Source organism: Pipistrellus hanaki (assembly GCF_964339955.1).
Source record: "Pipistrellus hanaki genome assembly, chromosome: 12".
Classification (NCBI taxonomy): Eukaryota; Metazoa; Chordata; class Mammalia; order Chiroptera; family Vespertilionidae; genus Pipistrellus; species Pipistrellus hanaki.
The window spans coordinates 20,389,269-20,403,635 of record NC_140514.1 but is presented as its reverse complement, the minus strand read 5'-3'; the positions used below and the strand labels follow the sequence as shown (position 1 = coordinate 20,403,635).

At 38.3% G+C, this 14,367-nt stretch overlaps 1 protein-coding gene across 11 annotated transcripts in view; it reads left to right on the top strand.

The window, feature by feature from the left end:
• PREPL (prolyl endopeptidase like) overlaps positions 1 to 14,367 on the top strand; it is a 34,950-nt gene that overhangs the window by 11,761 nt on the left and 8,822 nt on the right. For 10 of the 11 annotated variants that reach the window (XR_014796571.1, XM_084901507.1, XM_084901508.1 and 7 more), the window contains 7 exons: positions 598 to 804; positions 2,211 to 2,346; positions 5,086 to 5,302; positions 6,089 to 6,274; positions 9,948 to 10,145; positions 11,402 to 11,577; positions 13,053 to 13,269. Coding sequence is in view for 10 of the 11 variants with exons in the window: in XM_084901507.1 (XP_084757633.1) it covers positions 598 to 804; positions 2,211 to 2,346; positions 5,086 to 5,302; positions 6,089 to 6,274; positions 9,948 to 10,145; positions 11,402 to 11,577; positions 13,053 to 13,269 (1,337 nt within the window). In the remaining variant the exon portion in view is untranslated. The remainder of the gene's footprint in view (positions 1 to 597; positions 805 to 2,210; positions 2,347 to 5,085; positions 5,303 to 6,088; positions 6,275 to 9,947; positions 10,146 to 11,401; positions 11,578 to 13,052; positions 13,270 to 14,367) is intronic. The other variant, XM_084901511.1, reaches the window with a different exon arrangement.

Sequence of the window (14,367 nt, the reverse complement as noted above, 5' to 3'; positions counted from 1 at the left end):
TCACATTTTTCATAGGAAATTAGATATTCTCAATGGCATAGAAAAATTTTTTAGATTATTTCTGAATATTTATTAAATGGCTCTTTTTTAATATCTGGGTTTATTTAGGATATAGTTTGCAGCCATACTCAAAGCTTTGATAGGAAGAATGGAGATAGGAACCAGCATTTTTTGAGCATCTGCTATATCCCAGGTACTGTACTAGGTACAATTAGTCAATATCATTTACATTATCTTTCTAGGTTCTATGTGGTCTTTAAATACTAGGCTATAATGGTATTGAATAATATCTCATAAGTTGATGCACAGCATAATATGGAATAGCATAGGATAATATTAAATAACTAATGCCAGTTTCTGTGCAAATCAAGCTGCCATTAATGCTACAGGAAACTAGGAGAGAGAGAAATGATTGCCTCCTGCATTTGCCCTGAGCAGGAATGAAACCCACAATTCTTTTTGTGACACAAGACAATGCTCAACCAGCTGAGCCACCCAGCCAGGCAGATGAGTGCTAATTGAAGACATTGAAATACAATTTAAAATATTTTTAAGTACATTTGTGGCATTATCTCTTTCATTTTTTTCTTTATGCAGCAGACAGTGATAATTACGAGGTTTTGTTCAATTTGGAGGAACTTAAATTAGACCAGCCTTTCATTGATTGTATCAGAGTTGCTCCTGATGAGAAATATGTAGCTGCCAAGATAAGAACGGAAGATTCTGAAGCATCTACCTGTATAGTTGTGAAGCTCAGTGATCAGCCTGTCATGGTAGCTTCTTTCCCCAATGTGTCCAGTTTTGGTAAGCCACCAACCACAACAGTCTTCCATTTGACAAAGCAAATGTAGAGAATTGTTCACACTTTTAAAACATTTTATTTGCTCATGAGAGTGAATGAGAAAGTGAGTGCCTGATCCATTTACCCCTGTGGTCTCCAGTCCATACTATGTGCCTCTTATTCCAGGGACCGCCCATTCTTTAATTATATATTCGATAGCAAACTACCCAAGGTCACTACCAAGAGAAACTTCGGAATATGTCGTCGAACTAACTTACTCATCAGTAGAAGTTGTGATATTTTTACTAATAGAACCAACTTAATGTTATCACAGATCATTGAGAAATATCTGTCTATACCTTATTTCCTTTTTCATTTTCCGTCATAAGTTTCCCCATTGTTTCATAACTAGAAGCTTTTGCAGTGAATTGAAATTATACCCTATCTAATTGATCCTAATACATAAATTTGGTACATTTTAACCTCTCTTAAAATCAAGATGCATTTTATACAATGCTGCCTTACAGTAACTGTCAGCCAGGTGGCAGTCACGATGTCATTGTGTGAAAACTTTCACTGACAGCTTCTGGTAAGATCAAGAAAACCCCAGCTTTAAAGGATATCTGGTAGTCTGATATATCCTGTGGCTTGAAAGCAGACAGAAAACATTTAGGCATGAGAGAAAATGATCTAATATTTCCTCATACTTAAAGTCTTCCCTAAATAATGAACATCCATTCCTCTCCTATTTAGAAACTTTAGTGTCCTGAGACTGATGATAACTTGAAAGTTTAGAATTGAGGTAGTATAATATTTTATTCTCTGGAAAGCTTTTAGGTTTATATAACACAGGTTCTATACAGTTGAACCTATGTTAGATTTAGATTTCCAGGGATAAACTTACACATCTCTTTTCTTTGGCACTCAAATTGAGAATGCACTGTGCCTTTTTAAAAATATTTTTATTGATTTCAGAGAGAAAGGAAGAGGGAGAGAGAGAGAGAAACATCAATGATGAGAGAGAATCATTGATTGGCTGCCTCCTGCACATCCCTCACTGGGGATCGAGCCTGGGCCCTTTGTTCTGCAGGCTGACATTCTATCCACCAAGCCAAACCAGCTAGGACTGTGCCTTTAAAAAAAAAAAAAAAAAAAAAAAAACGTAGCCAAAACCGGTTTGGCTCAATGGATAGAGCGTCGGCTTGGGGACTGAAAGGTCCCGGGTTCGATTCCGGTCAAGGGCATGTACCTTAGTTCCAGGTATATCCCCAGTAACAAGAGGCAGCTGATCGATGACTCTCTCTCATCGATGTTTCTAACTCTCTATCTCTCTCCCTTCCTCTCTGTACAAAATCAATAAAAATATATTTTAAAAAAACAAAAACTGTAAGTAGTTGGCTATGTATAATTCTTTTTTTTCCCCTCCCAGAATGGGTGAAGGATGAAGAATATGAGGATGTTTTATTCTATACCTTCCAAAGGAATCTTCGCTGTCATGATGTGTATCGAGCCACTTTTGGTGAAAACAAACGTAATGAACGTTTTTACACAGAAAAAGACCCAAGGTACTAGAATAATACAATTAAATCTTTTTCTCCAAACTGTTTCTCCATTTATCTAAAGTGCTGCTCTTGCCGAAACCTGTTTGACTCAATGGATAGAGCATCGGCTTGGGGACTGAAAGGTCCCGGGTTCGATTCCGGTCAAGGGCATGTATCTTGGTTGCTGGCATATCCCCAGTATGGGGTGTGCAAGAGGCAGCTGATCGATGACTCTCTCTCATCGATGTTTCTAACTCTCTATCTCTCTCCCTTTCTCTCTGTACAAAATCAATAAAATATATTAAATAAATAAGTAAATAAACTGCTGCTCTTGGTTGGACTTAAAATGTTGATTTTGGCTGGAAACAGATAAAATATTGTAATTATTCTTTTTGTAAGTTGTTTAGATTCAAAACTGGAGTTTAGGCATATTCAGACTCCAGAGTAAACACAAACACATCATTAGACTGCAAATGATGAGTTACTCACATTCTCTCTTGACTGTGACACATGAGAGTTGTTGATTGAACATTTAATAGGGTTGTCATATAGCAATTATAAATCTCTTGTAAGTCAGATACCATGGTATCAGAATTCACTACTCATTTCATAGAGATTTATCTGAATTTTAAATCGCTTTGCTTTGAGCCATGATGGCCATTGGTCCTTCCCTAATACTTTGGTAATTTCTTATTAAAGCTGCTTGTCTTTATTTCCTTGTAATTTCCTGGACTCATGCCCTATCTTACCACTTAAGCTTGGAAGGAAATGATAGTGAATGATTCCTTGTAATTGAGAAACAATTTTTTTTCTTAACACAAGGATCCTGTCACTTTGTACATCATTAAACAATATAGTTTGGACAATATCTGAACAGATTTTGCAAGGAAAAAAAGGGGGATTTAAAACTAAATAAATTTATGCCAGTGAAGTCAATATCAAAAACAAGAAAATTTACTCTTCATTTCATAAGAACTGACAAGGATCTTAAAGGAAATCTTAAAAAGAAAGAAAGAAAATCTTGTACAACTCCTAATTAATTAATAGTAGTAATCTTAGGTCTAAAGGAATTACATTATTCCAGGCCATAGAACTAATATTCTTGGTCCAGTGATATAGTCATTGTTTTTTTTTCTGATAATGATTATTTTAATGAGATTGATTTTTAATAATCATAAGGACTGTATAACTAATGTTTGGGGAGATATTGATATTATGTGACATAAAAATATGCAGAATCCTGCCATGGCTGGTGTGGCTCAGTTGGTTGGGTGTCATTCCATACCCTGAAAGATTTCAGGTTGATCCCTGATCTTGGTGCATACGGGAGGCAACTGACCAATTCTCTCTCTCTCTGTGTCTCTCCCCCCCCCCCCCCCCCCGACCTTTACCCTTCTCTAAAATTAATCAATAAGCATGTCTTCAGGTGAGGGTTTTTTTAAAAAAGCAGAATCCTTAATTGCATGTATATTTTAATTACATCTATTTAAAAACATGAATGAAATACAAATAAACCTTAAAAGAAAAAAATAGAAAAATAAAATAATTAAAATGTGTTAGGTTAGTGGAATTATGAGGAATTTTCTTCCCAACTGTTGATCGGTTTGTTATAAAAACTAGAAGAAAAAGAAATTCAGCATGAATACAGAGGAAAAACAAAGTAACTTTTATTAGTATAGATATCATAGTTTAGAGTCCCTTTCTAAACTATGATATCTATACTAATAAAAGAGTAATATGCTAATTAGACCGGATAGACTGCATGTCTTCCAGACGTCATTCTGGACGTCCTTCCTGACAAAGCCGAGGCCTGGGCGGCGCCCCCTGGGTTCCTGGGTGCCTGCCCAGGCGAAGCCAGCCTGAATCCCAGTTGCCTGTGGTGGCCAGAGAAGGGCAGCTTGGGTCTCAGGTGCAGGGGCCAAGGCAGAGACTGTTAGGGGCAATCAGGCAGGCAGGTGAGTGGTTAGGAGCAATCAGGCAAGCAGGGGCCGAGGCAGTTAGGGCAATCAGGCAGACAGGCAAGCAGTTAGGGGCGACCAGGCAGGCAAGCAGTTAGGGGCATCAGGCAGGCAGGCAGAGGCAGTTAGGGACAATTGGGCAGGCAGTTGAGCGGTTAGGAGCCAGTGATCCCAGATTGTGAGAAGGATATTTGACTGCCTGTTGGATTGGGCCTAAACCAGCAGTCGGACATCCCCCAAGGGGTCCCGGATTGCGAGAGGGTGCAGTCCAGGCTGAGGAACACACACACACACACACACACACACACACACACACACTGTGCACAATTTCATGCACCAGGCCTCTAGTAATTACATATTCCTCTAGGAAATTTATAGCCCTATAATCTATTAATGAGATTGAGAGTGAGGTGATATTTGTACTTTATCTTGAAATACATTCAAAAACAGATGGATAGATGATGCATAGATATGTGATGTTGATATATAGGTATTTACCATACATTTCTTTCAACTTTTCTGCATGTTTGAAAAATGTTCATAATAAAATGTTAGAGAAAATTTATTTTTAATGTTTCTAGAGGCAATGAGAAAAATAATAGCAGGATTTTAGTTTACAAGTAGAATTCATAAGCAGTTATTTTTATTTTCTATCTGCATTTTAATTAATATATATACTGACCACCTGTAAGATACTGTCCTTAACAAAGTAGCATGCACTTGAAATTTATTGAATTTTCATATCTTTTTCTCTCTTTCCCTCTCTCTCTCTTCTCTCTCCCTGTGTATGCATGTATGTGTATAGCTTTTTTGTTTACCTTTATCTTACAAAAGACAGTCGTTTCCTCACCATGAATATCATGAGCAAGACCACTTCTGAAGTGTGGTTGATAGATGGCCTAAGTCCTTGGGATCCACCTGTACTTATCCAGAAGCGAATACATGGGGTCCTTTACTACGTTGAACACAGAGATGATGAACTATACATTCTCACTAATGTTGGCGAGCCTACAGAATTCAAGGTGATACCCTATTTCCTTAGCTCCATTTGGGAAGTGTCACACTTCCATCAGCAACATTTCTTGCTCCAAGAGTTCATTGTTTCATAGGCTTTTGGTAAAGTGTAGAAATTGGTGCTACCATCCTGTGTTTAGTCAGTCCCATTTGAATTGTTCCTAAAAGGGATAATAAATGAAGCATACTCTATCCTGATTATATCAATTACCAAAGGCAAACCTAGTAGCTTAAAATAACAAAATTTTGCCCTGGCTGGTTTGGCTCAGTGGCTAGAGTGTCAGCCTGTAGACTGAAGGGTCCCAGGTTCGATTCTGGTCAAGGGCACTTACCTTGGTTGCAGGCACATCTTCAGTTAGGGGTGTGCAGGAGGCAGCTGATCAATGTTTCTCTCTCATCGATGTTTCTAACTCTATCCCTTTCCCTTCCTCTCTGTAAAAAAAAAAAAAAAAAAAATCAATAAAATATATCTTTAAAAAATAAAAGAGCAAAGTTTTATAAATTCATGATTTTGTGAGTTAGCAATTTGGATTATTCTCAGCTGGCTGTTCTGTCAGTGTCAGTGAGGCTCACTGCTGCTTCCATAGTCAGCTGGATGTCAGTACCCTCACTCAAATGTCCATTGGTTGGCTATCATTCAGTGGTGATGGTCACACTTCAGCCCACATGCAGTTAGCTCGTCATAAGACAGTGAAGAAGACTGTGTCTAGTTTTCAGTGGTTTCATCTATGGCTTTGGATTTTGTAGATATCATGTTCTGTTACCTAGATCTCTTCTTACTTTGTTCCACACAGCTAATGAGAACAGCAGCTGATACGCCTGCTATAATGAATTGGGACTTATTTTTCACAATGAAGAGAAATACCAAAGTCATAGACTTGGACATGTTTAAGGATCACTGTGTTCTCTTCCTGAAGCACAGCAATCTGCTTTATGTTAATGTGATTGGTCTGGCTGATGACTCAGTTCGGTCTCTGAAGGTATGTTTAATTATTAAAAGACAATACCATTAATCAAAATACATGCAGTTAAGCTTCACCAGAACATCAAATTTTTACTAATATCAATGTACTTTTTCTTAAAGAATTAATTTAAATGACTAGGTCTTTATCAAATTTAAGAGGTAGGTCTCTTTCTACATATCACCTATTTCTATAGCTTTAGATATAGTAATAACTCAGGCCAACTTGGCAGCTGGTGCCAACCCCTGCCTGCTGCTTCGTCCTACACCCCCAGTAGAGTTAGTGCCTACTGTGTTTGTGCCACACTGCATGCTTGCATCTGCATCATCTCTGCCATGTTTCTCACCAGAGCATGAGGAAAAGTGAACTTCGATTTCTTTCAATAAGGGGTGGCAGTGGTCTCCACTACAACAGCTGTGATGCTGGCACATGTCCCTGGCAGGCTGACCCACTGGTTTTGCTTGTGGCTGCCAGGAAAGACAATCTGCCTCCACAAGTGAACTTACAATGGCACCCTTAATGCCCAGTATTAAAGCCGCATTAACATGTGAGTTAAGACACCAGATACTGAAGCGCAGAGGAGAGGCCTGCATTTTCCTTAATGTGGAAGGAGTTGTGGAGCCAATTGGCCAGTAAGCATAGACCACTTACACCTCCCTAAATGCAGTGTTGTCGCAATTTCTGTTAAAATGCAATTCCTGGAAATTCACCGGGAATTGAACTTCTATGCGCAGAGCACTGTATGGGGCACTCTAGACTGGAAAGACAGCAGGACAAAATATCTAGCCTTAAGGAGGATACAGTTAATCATGAGCTTCAACTAACATAAAGGCAAGGTAGAAGGTGGTTTAAATAAATGGTGTCAAGAATGAAGGAGATATAAAATCACTTAGGATACACAGTAATAGTTGTTATAGGCAAGATCCAAAGAGGATAGACAGGAATTTGATGGGTAAGAAGGGAAATGGTATTCTAGGATGAGACATCTGTCAAATGAAGCACTGAGCTGGAGTAGGAAACTGCTAGTAATTCTGTTTTGTTATACAGTAGGTTTCTGCGGGATGACGCTATGGTTTGACGCTCTTTGATTGTCACAGTAATGAATTTATGCATAAATTATGAAGAGGGGGAACATGAAATTTGAGGGTAGGAGAGTGATTTGAGGAGTGAGTTATGCTTCATGAGGTTATCTGGCAGCCACATTAGGACACACTAAAGCAGCGGGAGATAAAAGGCAGGGAGATTAGTTTTAAGATTGTTATAGTTGTATAAAATAAGAAGTTACCAGGCCCTAAAATTTTCTAGCAACCTCATAAAATCAAATTATCAAATGTAATGTCTGATGTCTTAGAGGACTTGTCCTAAAACACAAATGGTGATTTTACTTTAGCAAATTTTTATTGGTTTCATCTACTAGATCCTTATTTGCTGATTGAATTCTAATTCACAATCTATGTGAATACAGATGGAAGAAAATATATAATTCCTAGCAGGGCATTTATAACACAAAATTCTGTTAAGAAAATTAGGAATGTCATGAGTTGACTCTGTTATAATAAGATTTGACTTTTAAGTAAATATGTCAGTATTTCTATTTTCCATGGTTATAACTTCCATTAGAATAAGCATCATGTGTTTAGTTTATTCTATTTCCTTTGCTTTATTCCCTAACCCTCCCAACCTGTAGGACCTCTTATGCCATGTATAATGTTCTGAGTCAGTATCACATGGAATCAGATACTGTATTGTATGGCAGGTGCTAAAGAGGATTTCGCAGATGAGAGCCTTTTCACGAACTGCATTACACTGATTGATATGCGTAGGCAGCACCATATTCAAAGGACAAAACCTTTGGGCCAATTTTCTTTCCACATTTAAGATACAATTATTCTTGGGTGCTGTCCATTAATATACATGGTAGATACTATGGGCTTATCCAAGTGAGAAATGTGGCTTAAGATATTCTTGAGATCATTAATACATTATTTCTGCATCAGCTGGACAGACTTTAAAAAGTCTATAGCCGCCGAAACAGGTTTGGCTCAGTGGATAGAGCGTCAGCCTGCAGACTGAAGGGTCCCAGGTTCGATTCCGGTCAAGGGCGTGTACCTCGGTTGTGGGCACATCCCCAGTGGGGGGTGTGCAAGAGGCAGCTGACCGATGATTCTCTCTCATCGATGTTTCTAACTTTCTATCCCTCTCTATTCCTCTCTAAAAAATCAATAAAATGTATTTAAAAAATAAAAAATAAAAAAATAAAAAGTCTATAGCCTTGGAACAGTTGTTATTATAATTAAAACTCTAACTTTGATCCATTAGTTTAATACACCCAAAGGACTTATTGCTTTATTGGAACCACTTGGTGTAAAACCAGAGCAACTTAATATGTGGATCACACAGACACTTTTAAAGTTACCAAAGGACAGAACTTGTGCCTCTCAGGGCGAGGACCCTTGTCCCCTCAGCCTGAGGCCTGGTGGCAATGTTAACAGCGGTGCTTGTTTGTTCCCTTCCCACTAAAGTCTCGGTTTGCTCACTCCATTCATGCAACCAGATTTCCCAACTTTCATGATTACACTTTTCTTTCTGGTTATGGCTTGCATTTAGATACATTGTCCTTGAAAATAATCCTCAATCTGAGGAGAATAAATCGGGGACTCTTATAAAGAAATATTGCAAATGTATGTCCTTATTAGTTTCAGGAAAATAGATTCTTTGGATTAATTACAAGAAATTTGCTCTGTAAACATAAGCTCTTTGGCTGTAGTTTCTACAATTTAAATGGTGCACTCTCTATGCACACATCCCCCACTTATCCTTTCTGAATAGTGCCCACCAGTGACTTTGCTGGGCCAAGACCTCTGATTTTCTAAGGAATTTGCTCCTTCTACAATTACTCAGGAAAAGAAAGGCAATTTTCTTTTAATGTTCTGACTCCTGGTACCATTTCTAAGACACTGTCAGCCTGCTTACCGGAGTTCTTTAAAAGGTGTAAGAAGGATGTTAGTGGAAGGCTTGAAGCAGGACCCTGCTGCTCTGAGAGAATAAATTTTGATTCCTTTCCTTTTTTTCTTAAAGTTAAGAATCTTAATCATAATAGCTCTGAGTCTTTCAGAGTGAATGTGCAGGAAAGGTTTTGTTCTGCACAATGGTTAGCCTAGGAGCTAAAGTTAGAAACAAATTGTAAATGCTTTAGTGCTGCTGCGCCATTTTGTAACCCAGGAATAATAACTGTCATCACTGTGGCTGTCTGGGCAGCAGAGCATGGGCTGGTGGGTAAATTATTAAAAATATATGTCTGAGATTTCGTGTTCTATGAGGACAGAGATCTTGAAGATGTTGCTTGGTTCTGAATTACTATTTGATTTGCTCTTATTAATTCTTTTGCTGTTATTTTATTGCCCAAGTTTATGCCCCAAAATAAACTTTTTTACTAGAGAGTTCATGTAAATCCAAAATCATGATAAACTATTTTCTATCATTTTCCTTATTTTATTGATCTTTGGTATAGTGTTATTTGTCTTTTACTTGAAATGTATTTTGTTGTGCTAAAGTAATCCTTAAATGAAGCATTATATGATAATGGATAGAACCTGATGTTTACATTATCTTGTTTCAAGCAGACCCAGAAATTTAATTAATATACCTAGTGTCTAGAGATAAAGAGTAAAAATAACTTTTATTTTTTTAGCTCCCTCCTTGGGCCTGTGGATTCATAATGGATTCAAATTCAGACCCAAAGAACTGTCCCTTTCAGCTTTGCTCTCCAATACGTCCTCCAAAATATTACATATATAAGTTCGCAGAAGGCAAACTGTTTGAGGAAACTGGACATGAAGACCCAATCACAAAGACTAGTCGTGTTTTACGTATAGAAGCCAAAAGCAAGGTAAGTCTTTGTAATCTCCACTGTCAGCCCCCATTTACTGCAAGCCTACTGTTTGTCAAGTATTGTACAGTTCCTCATGTTGTAGTGACCCCCAACCATAAAATTATTTTTGTTTCTACTTCATAACTGTAATTTTGCTACTGTTATGAATCATAATGTAAATATTTGTGTTTTCTGATGGTTTTAGGCAACCCCTATGAAAGGGTCGTTCAACCCCCAAAGGGGTCACAACCCACAAGTTGAGAACTGCAGATCTAGAATAAGAAGAAGTGCTCCAAAGTGAAGTTTTCAAATGAGAATGAAAGAAATGGGGAGAATGATTTGGTTATATTCTTTTTCTTGTTTAAACTGGTGCTATTTCATTAGTTTCCGTAGGCAGAGTGAGAACCAACTTTCTCGCACCTTTTTATTGTTCAGATTATCTTCATTTTACCTGTCCAGAGAGTGCCTAATTTTAATGAATTGGTATTGATGAATGTTAACTAAATTGGAGAATAGTTACTTGTCCTAAAAGTAATTTCTGTGTTAAAATTTACAAAACTTGGCCAAGCCAGTTTGCTCGGTGCATAGAGCATCAGTCTGCAGACTGAAGGGCCCCAGGTTCGATTCTGGTAAAGGGCAAGTACGTACCTCGGTTGCAAGCTTGATCCCTGGCCCTAGTCGGGGCACTCGATGTACACATCCATGTTTCTCTCTGTCCTCCCTTCTACTATCTCTGAAAATCAATAGAAAAATATCTTTGGGTAAGGATTAACAAACCAAAAATGTTATAAAACTTTAAATTTTAAAAATAAAAATTTTATTTTATTTGTATTTGAGAATTCTGTCTGTAAAGGATAGAAAATTGAGCTGTTAAAACTTTTTTAGTTCGTCTGTTTGTAAATATTTAAAGATGAGTAATGCTAGTATGTAGGCCAGGTACAAGAAGAATGCTACACATTAGTATGTCTAATCTTAATAGGTACTGGGGAAAAATTTACAGTAGTGCTGGGTAGTGAAGTACTCTTTAGAATCACTTTATTATCAGGAAAAGCCATTTAATAAAGTATATTCAAGTCATAGTCTTGCTGCTCTTTCTTAGTTAATATTATGGATCAACCAAGTAGCTAAAAGTAAGTGTCAAGATAGAATTTAGAGACCATAACTCTTTGTCTTAATTAAAGTTCTGCTCAGCGTCAGTAAACAGAACATAAAATAGGTGATAAAACTGTTTGAAAATACTCTTTTTTACATAGATAATAAATCTTTATTTCCAGGATGGAAGATTAGTGCCAATGACTATCTTCCACAAAACGGATTCTGAGGACTTGCAGAAAAAACCTCTCCTGGTCCATGTGTATGGAGCTTATGGCATGGACTTGAAAATGAATTTCAGGCCTGAAAGGAGGGCACTGGTGGACGATGGATGGATATTAGCATATTGCCATGTTCGGTGAGTCTGCATATTTATCCTGGCATATGAGTGTGAGAGCACGGTGACAGATGTCCAAAATAACATGAGCAAAACTTTATTTTTTCATTTGTGTTGAATTTATGGATTTCTACACCTATGCTGGCGGTGGAACTTGGTAACATTAGTTGAACCAAAAAACAAAAGGGTCCATTTTTTAGGATATTGTATCAGACTTTTAGGATTTTTAGAATACTACCTGTCTCTGCTTATTTGGTAACATTATTATTTCCATTTAATTCTCCCTAGTTTAGGTTTTTCTAAAATAGCCTCTGAAACTGAACTCCTTTTTTCCACTCTAATTTCCATTTTATTCTAGCTGTTTTCAAGACACAAATATTATTGTGTCTCTGCTTAAAATCCTTCACTAATTCCCCATCTCCATAATAAAGTCCAGATTTCTCAGTATAGTATTTAACAACCTGATGATCTCTCTCATTTCTGTACGGACGTCCGTTATCACTGCCCACGCATGTCCTGTGCTCCCACCGTACACTCCTCCCCAGCCAGCCTCGCTTGTCCTTCCCGGCGACAGGCCACTTTCCCTCGGTGCCCTGGCTCAGGCAGCGTCCTGATGTCATCCTTGCCTTTTCTCTGGGAACTTACATTCTTCCTTCCGCTTATGCATTATCTCCATGTGAAGCGTTTGTGTTCCTGACATATGGATGTTCTTTCTTCCACTTCTGAGACACCTTTTAAATCAGTGGTTCTCAACCTTTCTAATGCCTCGACCATTTAATACAGTTCCTCAGTTTGTGGTGACCCCCAACCATAAAATTATTTTCGTTACTACTTCATAACTATGATTTTGCTACTGTTATGAATCATAATGTAAATATCTGTGTTTTCCGATGGTCTTAGGCGACCCTGCTAGCTGTTCTCAACCTGTGGGTCTCGATCCACAGGTTGAGGACCGCTGCTGTAGAGCCTAAGACCATCGGAAAACACAGATATAACATGAGGAACTCTATTAAAGGGTCGTAGCATTAGAAAGTGTTGAGAACAGCTGCCTTAAATATATTTGTGTAATACAATAGCAGCAACCAGATTTCTTGGTAGCTGTTTTCATTCCCCACAAAATTATGATCTTCTCTGGGGCAGGGGATGTTTGCTTATTTATGTTTTTAAGGCCTGCATTTAGCACAATGTCTGGTAAATACTAGGCGGGCACTCAAAACATGTCTGTTGATTGTCTACATCAGGGGTTAGCAAACTTTTTCTCTAAAGAACTAAATAATAAACATTGTAGGCTTTGCAGCCACATGTGGCTCTGCTGCATATTCCTGGTTGGGGTATTTTCTTCCAACCTTTGAAAATGTGAAAACTGCTTTTAGCTCGAGGGCCATACAAAAACAGGCCTCAGGGTAGATTTGGCCCATGATATAGTTTGCTGACTCCGACCTATATTATTTTTTTTTTTTTCTCTCCACTAAAACCTTTTTGCCATTTAATTTCAGGGGTGGTGGTGAGTTAGGCCTCCACTGGCACACTGATGGCCGGCTAACTAAAAAACTCAATGGCCTTGCTGACTTAGAGGCTTGCATTAAGACGCTTCATGACCAAGGCTTTTCTCAGCCAAGTCTAACAACCCTGACTGCTTTCAGTGCTGGAGGGGTGCTTGTGGGAGCGTTGTGTAACTCTAAGCCAGAGCTCCTGAGAGCTGTGACTATGGAGGTGAGTACACTCTGTCTCTGATTGTTTACAGAATGGGGAGGCATGAAGCCATACGCTGCCCTGAGAAAAAATTCTGATTGACCATAGCATATGATTGTAACAAAGCTTTTCAATTTCAAACAAAGAATTATAGCTCTGAGTGAACTTCTAAAGTTACTTTAATCCAACTACTCATCCTTTACTTTTCCCTGACAGTGTTCTTTATTATGTTTTAAGGATTTTAATTGAAGGAAATTAATAGCTATCCCCATTGTGTGTGTGTGTGTGTGTGTGTGTGTGTGTGTGTGTGTGTAAGAACATTTAGAATTGGTGGAAGAGACAAAGCATATAAGACTCATCAGTTTCGGGAAGTAAGGCAGAGTGCCCTGGGACTCTGAAATGCACCAAGTATTTTATTCCATTGCCCATCAACCTTTCAGTCCTGAATTTAGGGGCTCTCTGGTTTTACTCTATTTTTAATGGTCCTTAGGGATAGTTTTTCTATACTTCAATTGAAATACCTTATTCTGAAAATGCTCGATAGTCTTTTCCTTCTGTCCAAAATTATGAAGTTATAGCAATTCATCTCTCCTGTTTCTTGGTTAGATGCTCTAGGAAATAAAATTATTAGGGTGAGCAGAGTAAAATATTTTTAAGTTTTTTATTTTGAGTGTGTGGGGTGTACACTGTGGGTTTGTATTAAATACATGTTAAATAATTCTGAACTGAACATCTGGCTTTTTTAATAAAAATATGGATAGGGGAAGAAAAACCTAACACAAGGATAATAATGGAAAAATTATTTACACTATAAATAAGCTTCAACCTTTGACTTTTAGAAATTAGGAAGGAAATCAGAAATGTATATGTAAGGATTTTTATCCCACACTAGAGGCCCAGAGTATGAAATTCATGCACTTGGGGGGGTTCCCTCAGCCTGGCCTGCGCCCTCTCGCAGTTCAGGAGCCCTGGGCGGATATCCAACTGATGGCTTAGGCCCACTAAGCCATCAGTTGGACATCCTTAGCATTGCCATGGAGGCGGGAGAGGCTCCAACCACTGCCACGGTGCTCACCAGCTGTGAGCCCAACTTCTGGCTGAGCAGCGCTCCCTGTGTGG